General features: G+C 44.4%; 1 protein-coding gene across 1 annotated transcript in view; it reads left to right on the top strand.

The window, feature by feature from the left end:
- Nucleotides 1–12006, top strand: part of LOC308293031 (uncharacterized protein) — a gene marked incomplete at both ends in the record, with an annotated part of 82467 nt that extends 70461 nt beyond the window's left edge. Inside the window, 19 exons of the mRNA XM_080735461.1 lie at nucleotides 1732–1785; nucleotides 1947–2000; nucleotides 2127–2180; nucleotides 2272–2379; nucleotides 2548–2601; nucleotides 2718–2771; nucleotides 3125–3178; nucleotides 3310–3363; nucleotides 4378–4485; nucleotides 4701–4754; nucleotides 5090–5251; nucleotides 6487–6540; nucleotides 6761–6796; nucleotides 8207–8260; nucleotides 8687–8975; nucleotides 9567–9679; nucleotides 10165–10233; nucleotides 10624–10860; nucleotides 11860–12006. Of these exons, the coding sequence (XP_080591587.1) occupies nucleotides 1732–1785; nucleotides 1947–2000; nucleotides 2127–2180; nucleotides 2272–2379; nucleotides 2548–2601; nucleotides 2718–2771; nucleotides 3125–3178; nucleotides 3310–3363; nucleotides 4378–4485; nucleotides 4701–4754; nucleotides 5090–5251; nucleotides 6487–6540; nucleotides 6761–6796; nucleotides 8207–8260; nucleotides 8687–8975; nucleotides 9567–9679; nucleotides 10165–10233; nucleotides 10624–10860; nucleotides 11860–12006 (1809 nt within the window). The remainder of the gene's footprint in view (nucleotides 1–1731; nucleotides 1786–1946; nucleotides 2001–2126; nucleotides 2181–2271; nucleotides 2380–2547; nucleotides 2602–2717; nucleotides 2772–3124; nucleotides 3179–3309; nucleotides 3364–4377; nucleotides 4486–4700; nucleotides 4755–5089; nucleotides 5252–6486; nucleotides 6541–6760; nucleotides 6797–8206; nucleotides 8261–8686; nucleotides 8976–9566; nucleotides 9680–10164; nucleotides 10234–10623; nucleotides 10861–11859) is intronic.
- Nucleotides 12007–14408: the final 2402 nt, after the last annotated feature.

The following is a 14408-nucleotide window of genomic DNA, read 5'->3' as shown; positions in this document are numbered from 1 at the left end:
AAATGAAATTCACTCTTGTGGGTGGTCATAGCTGAATGGGTATAGGGCCGCCTGGGAAACTGAAGGTCCCAGGTTTTATTCCCGGTCACGGATATGTGTTGGAAGTGTCCATGAGCATGACACTTTCAGGATTTGGACGTCATGACCTAGGGGTAGAACCTGCAGGATAATTCTGTTGAAACAGGATAATTTGTCCCAATTACTGTATGTCAAGAATGAATGCTGCTCTCCTGAAGATCATTCATTGTAATTGATCCACTGCCTGCAAGACAATTATAGGTTAGACACTAAAACCACCTTTCTAGGTTCAATAGAGAATTTTAAGCTCCCGGCAGCCATCGTGGACGCCATCTTGAAAATGACAACTTTCTAGAAGTTTGATTTTCTAAAATATTTAGTTTGATATTTAACATGCCCAATAGTAACAGAATCCACTTTTGTATCAAATTATTTGGGGGTTCAACCATATACTGACTAATCTAATGGAGTTTCTGCAAACAGACATCTACGGGGCCAGCCCAATAAGTTAGTGATGGTTTTGGTAAACCTTATACCCATACCTAACACATCATGCCAATTATTTTCAAATCTTTTCACCAAGTGACAAATCTTTGATTTTTGACATATTCCCTATCCCTACAGGTTCACAAACCTTGTAATCACCCAGATGACCACCCTCAAAATTAGAGGCCAATATGTAAACATACATCAATCATAACTATGATTTTGTGATTAGATTTGATCCAGGAATACCACAGAAAAATATCTCATCTAAAGTACAATGCAACTTTATCACATGCTCACTGTAGTTTAGTACAACTTTTGCTTCTGCTGCATTTCTGTTACGTTCTGATTGACCTAGACTTGTGTTAAATTACTTCAGACTTGACCTAATAGACTTTTTTAAATTACTGGAGGCTTGACTTACGGGGCCAGCCCAATTAATTACTTGCGACATGACCAACACAATTAAATGAAACTTTATTACACGACTTGAGACTTGACCTATGCTGCTGCATTGTCTGAAGGAAGCCAAACTAAAATATTACACAAGATGTAACAATAAAACACAACCTTGAACCATGACCTTCTGTAGACTTGTCTTGAATGGTTGGAGACTTTTGGTTTGAAGGGGCAGCAGTGGCTCAGGAGGTAGAGCTGCCGCTTGGAAATCAGAAGGTCCCCAATTTGAACCTGGGCTTTGGTCCCGTACTGAATGACTGAAGACTTGACTTGGACTTGTCACACATGACTTGAGACTTGACCTACCGGTACACTTGTATCGAATTAGTTTGAGCTTGACCTAGACTTGTATCAAATAACTTGAGACTTGACTTATTGGATGACTTAATTGCCTTAGATTTGACTTGCAAAACTTGAATCTGGACCTACAGTAGACTTGTCTCGTATAACTTGAGACTTGACCTAGACTTATCTCAAATGACTTGAGACTTGACTTAGTTTTATTGAATGACTTGAGACTTAATTGACTGAGGTTTGAAAAACTTGACTCTTGACTTCGACTTGTCTCTCATGAATTGAGACTTGACTTGAATTTGCTCCAAAAGCCTTAAAAACAGCTCTGCTCAATCGTACAATCATTTCTACAAAATAATCGAAATAATTCAAAATCATATGGTTAAATGTAGGTATTGAACCCTTAGGTTGTATACCACTTTTGGTCATTTTTATTTTATGCAAACATAATTCCTAATCCTCTTGTTTTTCTAGGGTCCTCCTGGTCCCCCCGGACCCCGTGGCCCTGCTGGTCCCAGCGGTGCTGATGTAAGTAGCTTTAAACCCTATACCTGCATAATCCTTATGTAATAGAAACTATGTAGAAGATAAAGTCTGGTATCATGGGATTTTACTTAATTAGCTGGCACCATTTGAACCATACTGTACTTTGTTGAGGCCGTAATAATGTATTTACATATCCTATTCAGGGTCCTCAAGGTCCTCCTGGTGGTATTGGTAACCCTGGTCCCCTCGGAGAGAAGGTAAAGTGATTAACTGATATTAATCATGTCATTAGAACAATTCTCCTGCGTGATATACTGTAGTGTAGTAGATACTGGAGTTAACCCAGTGTGTCCCGATGACTGACGGACACTTTGTGTTGACAGGGAGAGCCTGGTGAGTCTGGACCCCCAGGAATTGGAGGAGAGCCTGGAAAGAAGGTGAGTGGCGAGACCTTGAAGAAGGTTGGTGTTCTCGCATCGCTCTGCACTTCCGTCCAGCAGTGAATGACTTTTGTGGTTCCAAACGCAGGGACCTCGTGGAGAGCGTGGAGATAAGGGAGAGGCCGGACAACCAGGTACTTCTGGACCCGCCGGAGGAAGAGGAAGGCCTGGAGACGACGGACCTAAAGGAAACCCTGTATGACTCTCTCTCTCAATCTCTCTCTCACACACAAATACATACAGTACTATATGAAATTTGACTTCAGTGTCCGATGCCTAATTTATGCTCTGTCGCAGGATGGATCCAGTGCTTCATTTTGAATTGGGCTTGAGCTACAGTATGTGTGTTCCCTTCTGTCCGCAGGGTCCAGTTGGTTTCCCTGGCGACCCCGGTCCCCCCGGTGAGCTCGGACCCAGAGTGAGTATCCTGACGCATCCTGCCGTCATCCTATTTATTACGTTTCTACAAACCTCAGGTTAGAATCATCGCATCCAACAACACATCCGGCTGACCTGTTTAACGTTGTCTTTCAGGGACAAGATGGAGCCAAGGGAGAGAGAGGAGAGGACGGCGAACAAGGAGAAGCTGTGAGTAGCAGTGAGAGAGTGTAATGTGTATCTGTTACAATGTATCATAAAATGTAGTCGTTAGTATGATCCCTTCCTGAACCGTTCTGATAGCACATCACCCTGCATTTCCAAGCTTCAAAAGTGTATTTGCAATAGAAAATTATATTTACAAATGATACAAGCCAATACTGTTTTGTATTTGTTTCTTTATAACAAACACCATTTCAAAACATCCAAGAATCATGATTTTGACATTCATTCATTTTTAGCCTTGTGTGACATTAAACTGTTTTCATTAGGTGATATCAGACATGTAACATTTTGCAATTCTGCATGTCTGCTTGTTTTTTTGTCTCTCTCTCCCTCTGCAGGGCTCGCCTGGACCCACTGGTGAAAACGGAGGTCCTGGGCCAACGGGAAAGAGGGTAATGTGACGTCACCTAGTTTTTCTGACCTGTGACGTATGACACAGATCATATATGGAAGCCACATTAGATTTTGAAGATGTATAAAGTTGTTACTAAAACCTGCTTTTATACATTGTTCATATTTACAGGGTCCAGCTGGAACGAGAGGACCAGAGGGACGTCAGGGAGAGAAGGGAACGAAGGTAAGAGTTCAGAGGTCATACAATATAACGTTATTGTTTTGTGATTTGTATTTTTTTTTTTTCATTTGTATGCTTTTCGCGACCCCTATCGTGATGTATTTCCTAGTGGAAAGGGCGTCTCAGCCAATCACAGCGATGGGTTGGGGCGTTGGGGCAGGATAGGGGCAAAGTCCCCTCTGGCTATGGGATCCGAACTCCTGCAGTTACTCCCACTGCGCTGCCTCGCGCAACTATGATCATGCACTGCAACAAAGCAGTGATGAATCAAGTTTATGTGATGAATCAAGTTTATGTTACTGCATTGCTTATTTCTCACCTCAAGGGTATTTAGAAACATCTTTTGCATACTGTTTAAAAGGAGATAGTTCCTAACACACGTCCACCATCTTTGTTGAGAGTAGCACAGAGTAGCACCCTCTAGTGTCTAGAATCAATCAGCTCTGTGTGGGAAACTGATTGACATGTGCCATGTCATCATATTGGTCCAAATGGTTAGTTGTAATCACACATTACTTTTATGGACATTCTTTAAAGCTCCAAGTATTAGTAAAACTATTTGTTGCTTTAGTGAAAGGCCTTACTAATGAAGCCCAACCCTGTATTTGACTTCATGTCACCTTCTCTTTTGTTGGTGTACTGGTTCAAAACCTTCTGTTCCGTTTTGAATATCTCCTCCCAAGTTATACAGTATGTTGGTGGGCATTGCTGATTTAAGCAGTCACACTGATTGAGTCAAACTAATTGGACTCCAGTGCTAGTGTGACTAAACACCTGTTGTAAGACAAATCAGCCATTTCCACACATATTCAGGGCAGAGAGGTGGCACATGGCTATTGTGGCTTAAGTATGATAACAGCTAAGGAATGGCAAGCAGTGCTTGACTACATGGAAATAAGAACTGTAATCTGGCTGTCATCTGATTTGAACGGGATCCTAGTAGTATCCTTGTGCGTTCGAGGCATAAGTCACTCATGATAAGATCGTTAGCTAAATGTACATTTATTTTCTTCCCAGGGAGACTCAGGTGCCCTCGGACCCCCAGGAAAGACCGGCCCAGTTGGTCCCCAGGGTCAGCCAGGAAAACCAGGAACAGAGGGTCTCAGAGGTCTTCCAGGATCAGTGGTCAGTAAACACACATGATAATAGGTGTTGGATTAACAATGGTGACCAACACAAAGATACCACATGTAGCCTAACAAGACTGTTGATGAGTGACTGTTGTTGAGTATTCACTTCTCCTTGCTATCAGGCTAGAGGACACATGCTGCTGAATGTTGTTAATGTGATTGTTGTGCTGTGGATGTTGTTGTTCATGTGATTGTTGTGTTATGTTTCAGGGTGAACAAGGATCTCCAGGTGCTACCGGACAGAAAGGACCAGCCGGACCTCTTGTGAGATATTTTCATAGATACATGATTTAAACAGTTTAAAAATAATTTGATGCACAATTTTGCATCATAAATTGTAAAAGCTTCAGTCAGTGTTCATTTTGTTTGATAACATAGTAGTAGTAGCGTACAATAAAATCACCAATAGAGGAATAACAATACCAACAGGGAACCAGTGTGCGTAGAAGAGCCAATGCCATAATAATCCATTTACATCTATCTTCTGCTATCCTGCTTCCCCCTTTTCTCTTTCAACCTGTCTCTCTTCCTCTCCTCTTCATCTTGTCTCTTCCACCCTCCTCCTCTTTTCCTGCCCTTCATCCTCCTCCATACTGCAGGGTCCACCCGGGTTGCTAGGTCTGCGTGGAGATCCAGGAGCCAAGGGAGAGAAGGGTCACCCAGGTCTCATCGGTCTTATCGGACCCCCCGGAGAGCAGGGAGAGAAGGGAGACAGGGGTATGCCTGGACCTCATGGAACGGGTGGATCCAAGGGAGAGACTGTGAGTTTGAAACATTTCGGCTAAATGTACTGATGCGATGTGCAGCGAAAGCTGTCACTCAATGCTGGTCACATGGCCCACATTTTAGACTTTTATACCCTGCAACAGCCTGCAGGGGAGCCACTCTCCAGCACCATGCAGATAGAATACACACTCTCTTAACCTTTTTGCCACCCAAAATAGATCCATTTCTAATCTGTGTGTATTTCAACTCAGGATTAAGGCCTGACTCTGTTGTGCGCCGGTGATGCGCATCAAAATGAGCAGATCTACAAGCTTGTGGATCAGCTGTTTTCGGTGCACGACATGGTGTGCAACCATGTGTGTAAATCAGAGGTTCCAACAAGAGTCTCTACCTTGATCTGCATCAGTGGTTCTCAAACGGTACGCGAGGCCCCCGCTGGTGGTACGCAAGGTCTCTCCCCCAAAAAAACAAAAAGGAGACTGAGATAATATATATTTTAAAACATAATATTGTAGGCTACTATCGAAATACTGTGGCTATTGGCTATTAATAATTATCAGTGCCGGGACCTGTTCGATATGGATGGACTATTAGGCTACAGAAAGGCGGGAGTGAAATCACACCGGGACAGTGCTGTGCGTAGTGACGGTCCCACCAGCACCAACTGCCGTTCAAACCCAGACGCAGAAAATGGGATTCAACAGGACTAGGACGGTCTGTCTGTCTGTCTGTCTGTCTGTCTGTCTGTCTGTCTCTGTCATGTGAGAACTGTAAGAAATGACAGTTTTATTACCATTTTGTACAGCATGACTTTGTCTGACAACTGTGAAAAATGTAATATTCTTATATTATATATATGAATTGGAATTAATATAATTAATATAAATGCCTCCTATGTTGGGGTTAGGGTAGGTGTAGCATCGCTGAGATAGGGTACGTGTAGCAGTTTAACATCAGTTATTGTGGTGGTACTTGGAGAGCCAAATATCTTCTGAGGTGGTACTTGGGGCAAAAAGTTTGAGAACCACTGATCTACATGATATCAACCTTCTTACTGTACATAGACATCATCAGCAAACATTTAGCTGCCATCCCAAGACACTTATAACTTGTTCAACTATGGAGTAAGATTCAATACATAGATCTCTAATAGTATATAGGCAGGCAATATTATCTCATAGTTTTTAAATAGTTGAAACCCTGTATGGGGATATGGATTTGTTTTTTTAATAATGTGTTAGCATCCATCATCTCATGTCTTCTGTTGTAGGGTATGCAAGGAGCCACCGGACCCATCGGCCCTGCTGGTTCTGCTGGTTTGACTGTGAGTATCTTTAACCCTGAATAGAAACATCCTTTGTGAACCTGAATATTGGTGACAGCATTTGTAAACCGAATGTTGAACTTTCAAACAAGCAAAGTTTCTTGTGACCAACATCCAGCACCTGAGAGGTTTCAGTCCATCATAGTATAGCTTGGTAGTGACAGAAGTACAATGGTTTCCATCACAATGACAATATACTGAAGCCTAATATCTTCCACAGGGCCCTCAAGGTGTCAAGGGAGCTAAGGGATCTACGGTAAGTACACCATCTAGCTTTTATTTGTTCAATAAACAAAGTTGCACAATAATGTATATTGTTACACCTCACACGTCACACTTTTGCCCTGCTCATATCTCCGCAACCGTTGCCCCGATCCATGCCAGATTTTGCACACACACTCCTCACCTGCCAAACTACAACCTCCAAGGACCCCCGGAGATCCAGGGACCCCCAGCTCCCTCGGGGACCCCCAAGTGTAAAAAATGAGCACATGTGCAAAAATTACCAAATGACCACCCCAACGGGGCTGCTCACGGGGAATTCCTGGGGACCACCCACTCCTGGTGCTCCAGAACGGATGCAAAAGTGGTGACGCCCCCAGTGGAGGACCCCCTCCACTGCAGCTCACATAAAATGCCGTAACTCGGCCTAGGAGCGTCCGGGAGAGCCGGGGCCGGTACCTATTCGTCCACCAAGGCAACGCGGAGACCCCACCCCTCATTTCTCACATGGCCCTCTTCTAGCGCCACCTTCAGGCCGATTTTTACAACACATTTTTGCCCACTACTCCTACAGTTTTGGCCCTAAAATCACGCAAATTGCTACACAATATGTCTACACTCATCCCATCAACATGCATCTGTCCCATATAGCGCCACCTTCAGGCCGATTTTTACAAACACATTTTTGGACACTGCTCCTACAGATGTTGCCCTAAAATCACGAAAATCACTACACAGTATGTCTACACTCATGTCATCAACATGGCTCAGGAAGATTTTGGAAAAACGAATTTTTGCCCTATTTGTGGAGATAAGTGACCTACGGTCGCTTATCTCCCGATTAGGGAGTCTTACTGGTGTATATTAGCCTGATTTCAGACTCAGCTCACGCTTTAGTCTGAAACTGTGCTCCATTCTGAGCGATTTACGGGGGACTTTTTTGCGAGCGTGCACGCGCGTGTCCGCGCGCGAGTGATCGCGACGCACGGTGATCGAGACGCACGGTGGACGCGACGCACCATCGGGGAGTGTGTGTGTGTGTGTCTCTGTCTGTGCCAGTGACTGCTTCCACACAGAACTGCGACCAGAAACTTGTAATCAACATTAAACAGCTTGGTGAAATCAGTGCGCTCGTGCGTGTGTGTGTGTGTGAACTTCGTTTGAATCGTTTCAACTGCTGCGCGGATTGGATATTCGTTAGACCCACCCCACCCCCACCCCCACCCCGCGCGCTCATTGGACAGCCGAAAATAAAAACCGATTCATGTACTAAGCTCCAGACCAGAGAAAGAGTCCACTCTGAGAGTGGGCGGGGTCTCTGGTCTGGAAGCAGGCTAGGTGTATATTGTTGTATGGTACAATGCTTGACTTTTGATTCATGTGTGTTTTGTTGAGTGCTGTACAGAATGTAAACCCTATTTTGTGTGTGTGTGTTTGTGTTTAGGGAGGATCTGGACCTAAGGGAGAGAAGGGTGTATCAGGTCCCCCCGGACCCCCAGTGAGTGAACTAATTCTCTTTGAGAACATTTCCACAACTAGGATTTACTATTTACTGTACACATATTTTGATACACATATTCTTTCAAATGCCCAATAGAAGAGCTGCAGTCCTATAATGTACAGTGTGTCTAAAATAGTGAATGAAAACCGTTCTCAGAGACCCAAGGAGTTGAAAAAGATCTAGTTCTTTATTACCGGTATTTTAATGATTTCAAAGACAAAGAATAACTTGAAAGATTGAAGAATGAAAACATAATATTGTAGAGTAGACACAGATTTTAATCATCTGGATATAAAACACAACCATAACTTAAAAAGACAAATATCACTGTGACATTATTGATACCTCAGGACAAAACCTAGATCTAGCACTAAACGTCACAGACACTGTCTATTACTGACGCGACTTCATCTTTGTCTCCAGGGTCCTCCAGGTGATGTGATCCAGCCCCTGCCCATCCAGAGGAGTCCCAAGTCCAAGCGCTCCATCGACGCCAGCCAGATGCTCTCAGACACAGACACCGACATGCCCGCAGCAGATGCCACGGGGGCAGAGTTCCTGGCAGCAGGCGCAGAGGGCATGGAGGAGATCTTTGGCTCGCTGAACTCCCTGCGGCAGGAGGTGGAGAGCATGCGCTTCCCCCTGGGCACCCAGGACAGCCCCGCACGCACATGCCAGGACCTGCACCTCAGCCAGCCCGACTACAAGAACGGTAAGGGGTGAGGGCGTGGGTCAGGAGGAGTTCCTACTGTAAATCAGTGTTTCTCAAACATTCAAAATTCAAGGTCTCCCTTTAAATGGACCTGTTAGGGTCCATTTGTACACTGTCAGAGTTACAGACTTGTGTGGGTCAATTTAGACCCCCTTAAAAGGAACCCACAGAGTCCCTGGAGAAACACTTTGAGAAACACTGCTGTACATGTCTGGATAGGAACACAGTCAAAAGGCATGAGCATCCAACATGTAACATGATTTCAGACAGAGAATAGGAAAGCTATGAAGGCAGTTAAGTGAAGGCACAAGATAGAAGGCATTGCCCGCAGAGGTCATTGTTGTTCTATAGATGTCTTATCCAGGGCAACCCTCACCAACCTACCAAATGCAGAGGGAATAAAATCATACAAAAAAATGATCACTGCATCTGCCTGAAGCCACAATTCTGCTAGCCCAATTACACTTCAAATGCTTGTAGTGTCCTCTACATGTATATCCTGGCACCCTTCATGAGTCTGTGATCAAATATTGATTTTTTTTCCTGTGCCTCCCTCTCACTACCTGCATTTTATGCCTCCTCCTCCTCCAGGCGAGTACTGGATCGACCCCAACCAGGGCTGTTCCAGAGATTCCTTCAAGGTCTTCTGTAACTTCACCAATGGAGCCGAGACCTGCTTGTATCCCAGCAAGACCATTGACACGGTCAGTCCCCTGGGCAAGATACATTAACCAGGCGTTTGAACAACATAGAGGGCCGCATAGTACAATTACAAACATTGTCTTTCACATCACACACATTAACTATTATGAGTGAATTATAAAATGTATACTTGTCTTGTACACTTGTTATTTGAGAGAAAACCTGGTGGTGTAAAGATGATGATGTGAAATTGTGAATTAGTTTTTGTGCATAGTTTCCGTCATATCGTTATTTTCATAGGGGGAAAGGAGATCAAGCAAGAAAAAAAACTAAGAACAAATATATCTACATATTTACACATGGTACCTTTAGCATAGCAGCAGATGTATACTTATATACTTGATATGCTTATGCATAGCAGCAGATATTGTGCATATACTTATGGACATTAGTTTAAGGTGCTAGAAAAATACTAAAATAAAAGAACAACACTGACAAGGTATGTCAAAGGTAAAAGTATGTAAAAGGTATGTGTATTATATGGCAGGTGAGGATGAGCTCTTGGGAGAATGAGACTCCAGGATCCTGGTACAGCCAGTTCTCCACAGGCAGCAAGGTGAGTAGCTCTTCTGTTCTGGACACTCAGTTTAACCTGCTCTTCACCTTCCTGATTCCACTCAATGTCTCCATTACCTCTGTTCTCTGATGTCCACACACTGTCCCATTATAACTGGTTTAACTCTTTCTTCTCTATCTCCCACCTCCCTCCTCTTCCTTCTTCCATCTCCTCTGACCCCCCTACTCGTTTCACCTCCTCTTTTCTCTCCCCCTGCTCCTCACCTTTCTCCGCCTTCCCCATCTCCTACTCCTTCCTCTTCTCTCCTATCTATCCCTACGTCCTCCTCCACGTCCTAACTGCTCCTACCCCGCCCTCTTCGTCTCCTACCTCCTCCTCCACATCCTAACGCTTCCACTCGGTTCCACCACTGCCTCCGCCTCGTCCCAGTTCTCCTACGTGGACTCCAACGGGGAGCCGGTGGGCGTGGTCCAGCTGGGCTTCCTGCGGCTGCTGAGTGTCACGGCCCGTCAGAACCTGACGTACCACTGCCACCGCTCGGTGGCCTGGGCCGACCGCACGGCCAAGGGCAACCACAAGAGGGCGCTGCACCTGCAGGGGGCCAACGACGAGGCGCTGAGCTACGAGACCAGCCCCTACATCAAAGCGCTCATCGACGGCTGTTCTGTGAGTGATTGATACTCACACACAAGCACACACACTGATTGTTTGAATGATTGATTGATTGATTGATTCATCCATTGATTGATTGTTTGATTGATCCATTCATTACTTGCGCCAGCAGAGCACAAGTAGGGTGATGAGGGCAGTCTGTATGTACTGTAGGTGGGTATGTACAGTATGTGGCTGACAGTACAAAGGCTGTGCCTGTAGCCCATGAGAGAGCAGCATTCTCGGTGAAGTCACCACCTATGTATGTGGGTGGGTATGTACAGTATGTTGCCATAAATACCCACATACATACATACAGCCCTCATCACCCAACTTGCACGCTCTGCTGGAGCATTTTCTTGGAAAGTGACGCGAATTACCAGACATATTTGGCTATGAGTGCACAAGACGCAGGTTGGCACCTCGACAGAGTGCAGTCTAGTTCATTCATTGCTTGCGCCAACAGAGCGCGCAAGTACTGCGTTCGGCTGCGTATGTAGGTAGGTAGCTGTGTGTCTTTAAGCCCGTAGTCCAATCAGGGAACAGCATTTCTGGCAACGTCATCTTTAACAGCCAATGAGGGACCTGGTGATTCCTTGTGATGCCAGTTGTGGCATGGCGTGCTCTGCTGGCGCACAAGTAGGCCATACATGGCCTACTTGTGCACAAGGCGCAAGTTGGCACCTCGACAGAGCGCAGTTCTAGTTCATTAATTCATTCATCCATTCATTCATTCATTCATTTTTCCCTTCCTGTGACACCTTTTGACTGTGGACAAGTAGAAAAGCAAGCACATCCAAAATGTAAAATGCCAGGCGCAGGGCAGAAGCAAACCTCAAAGAAAGATAGGGTCTTACCTGGCTCCAGCCAATAGACCCACCCACTCTCTGAGCGCAGAGTCTGAAATCAGGCTAGATAGGGTCCACTATATTGGGTGGTATTTATTACCATGACGTTTTTTTTACCCTTTAACCTTGGTCACTCACTCTGTTATCTCTCTGTCTCTCCCCCCAGTATCGTAAGGGCTTTGACAGGACAGTCCTGGAGGTGAACACACCACAAGTGGAGCATCTTCCTCTACTGGACATCAAGGTGTCAGACTTTGGGGAGAGCAACCAGCAGTTTGGCTTTGAAGTGGGACCTGTCTGTTTCCAAGGCTAAAAGCAAACACACAGACACAGACATATACACACACACACACAGAACATGCACACACACTATGCCAAGAACCACACGTAAATAACACACACACACACACACACACACACACACACACACACACTGACACACTAATATACACACTCACATGCACTTAAAGACACACACACACACACACACACACACACACACACACACACACACACACACACACACACACACACACACAATGACGATACATGCCCAGCAATTTGTAAATTTATTTGTAAATGATATGATTAAATACACACACGCACAAACATCTGCTCGCACACACACACACACACACACACACACACACACACACACACACACACACACACACACACGTACACACAAAGAAATCTCGATGTGAGATAGACACTCACACACACTCTGCCCGTGGGACATCATGCGCCATCGTCCCAACAAGTAATGGACGTCAAGACAAATCAGAAGAAGAAAATAAGAAAACGGTAGAACATGAACACTCTCACGAAGAGGAGGCCATCATCGGCTGATCGATTGAAACGGACAGTGAGAGAACCAGCGAGATAAAGATAGTTTGATGGATGGATGGATGGCGTTCTTGGGAATACAGAACCGCCAGAGTGAGAGAGAAAACGCTGGCGACTTCAACGCCAGAATGCCCCGCCTCCGACCCCCCTCTCACTCCTGTCTCCTCTCCACTGTCTCTCTCTCTCCTTTTTTTTTTGTTTTTGCTCCACTTTTCTCATTTGCTCTACCTCTCACCTCATCTTCCAGAGCCCACGCTCTGTCACCCACTAGTCTCAGCTCCGGCCACATCACATACAAGAGGAGCCGAACAAAAATGGAAACATTGGTTCCCACCATGGAGCAAATAAGAGAGACGGACCAAAGCGGCGAGCCCAATTCCCAACTGGGTTCTGCTTGTGAACATCTGTATTTGTCTAGTCTAGCCTAGCAACCACACGAATGTGCTGTTCATTGTCGGGCTCTCCTTTGTAACCTCAGTTCTGACATACTGTAAGCTAGACGCGATGTGGCATCTCAACGCAGTCTGTATGTGGCGTCTCGACACAGTCTGTGGCATCACAGCGCAGTTTGTGGCATCACAGCGCAGTTTGTGGTGAGTGTGAAGTAGACTTTGCTGTATGCAGATGTGGCTATGAGCAGCCGTTGATTCAGTACCGTATTGAATACAAATTTACAAATGCTATGAGCAATGAGACACAAGCCTGAAATTGTACAATTATTAAGGCGGAGTCCAAATTATGTTGCGTGTGGTGGGGCAATATGGAAGGGATGTTTGCCCGATCTCATCGTCTAGATCAACGACGAAACCAAAAGCCATCCACTTTGTAAAATTGTGCTGTGCTTGATGTTCTTGTACATGTATTTTATACCTGTCACAGCTGCCACTGAAAGGGCCAGAATAGATGTCTTGTTTTTTTTTATTTGTTTGTATTTTTTTTTTATCACACACAAGCCAAGTAGGCCAAGAGGGTTTTGACATCACCAATTGACCCAGTACTGACAGATACATTGCCTCCAGGGTTCTTCTAAACCCCATTCATACTTCGCCGCACGCCGGTGCGCTCATCAAAAATAGCCCACTAGCCCACAGCGTGTCGCATTCGTGGCATGTTGTGGGCTTGTAGGTAAGCTATTTTCGCCGAGCAACACAGTCGTGCAACGGGGCATAAAATGGGCTTTACTGTCTACATTCCAGAACCTTTTCTGACATTCCATCTTGTTGCGCAGAACGCTATCAGGGTTTAAATATGTATATGAGTTTCAAAGTTCTGTTTCTCACTCTCTCTCTTTACAACCGTGAATAAATGCATGCTTTATAAAAGACAAAAAAACATGTGACCAGGTGCTAATTATACCAAAGCAAAAAAAAACATTTTGTATTATTCATTTTTTTTTATTTTCTTTTTTTTTTACCACCTCCAGAAGCTGTCACTAGGTTTTACCGGGGAAAATGTGCATTACCTTCCATTTGTACAGAAATAGTGATATTCTATTGTATTTATTTAAAACAGGGTGCTATGAGATTTAAAAGAAAAATAATACAACCACCAGATATTCCAGTTGAATGTGGTATGATTTCATTTGTATTTATTTCCTGTAGCTCTCAGTCTCAAGGTTCATTTGAAACAATTAAACATACATTTTTAAACTCACCGATGACTTGGAGTTGACAGTACTTCTGTGCGCCCCCTACAGGTCCATGCATGCATGACAAGACAACACCTTTTTGTACAAACAAAGAGTCTGTTTTGTGGCCATTTATTGTAATATCCCTTTTAGTGTTTTTTTTTTTGTTTGTGTTTTTTTTTCATCAATTGTACTGTTACAAACAATTTGCAACTTCCTTTGTAATGATTAAATGTTGACTC

Source organism: Nannobrachium achirus, assembly GCF_963921795.1.
Source record: "Nannobrachium achirus genome assembly, chromosome: 10".
NCBI classification, from domain to species: Eukaryota; Metazoa; Chordata; class Actinopteri; order Myctophiformes; family Myctophidae; genus Nannobrachium; species Nannobrachium achirus.
Note: the sequence above shows the minus strand (reverse complement) of the source record. Positions and strands in the feature narration are given on the sequence as shown.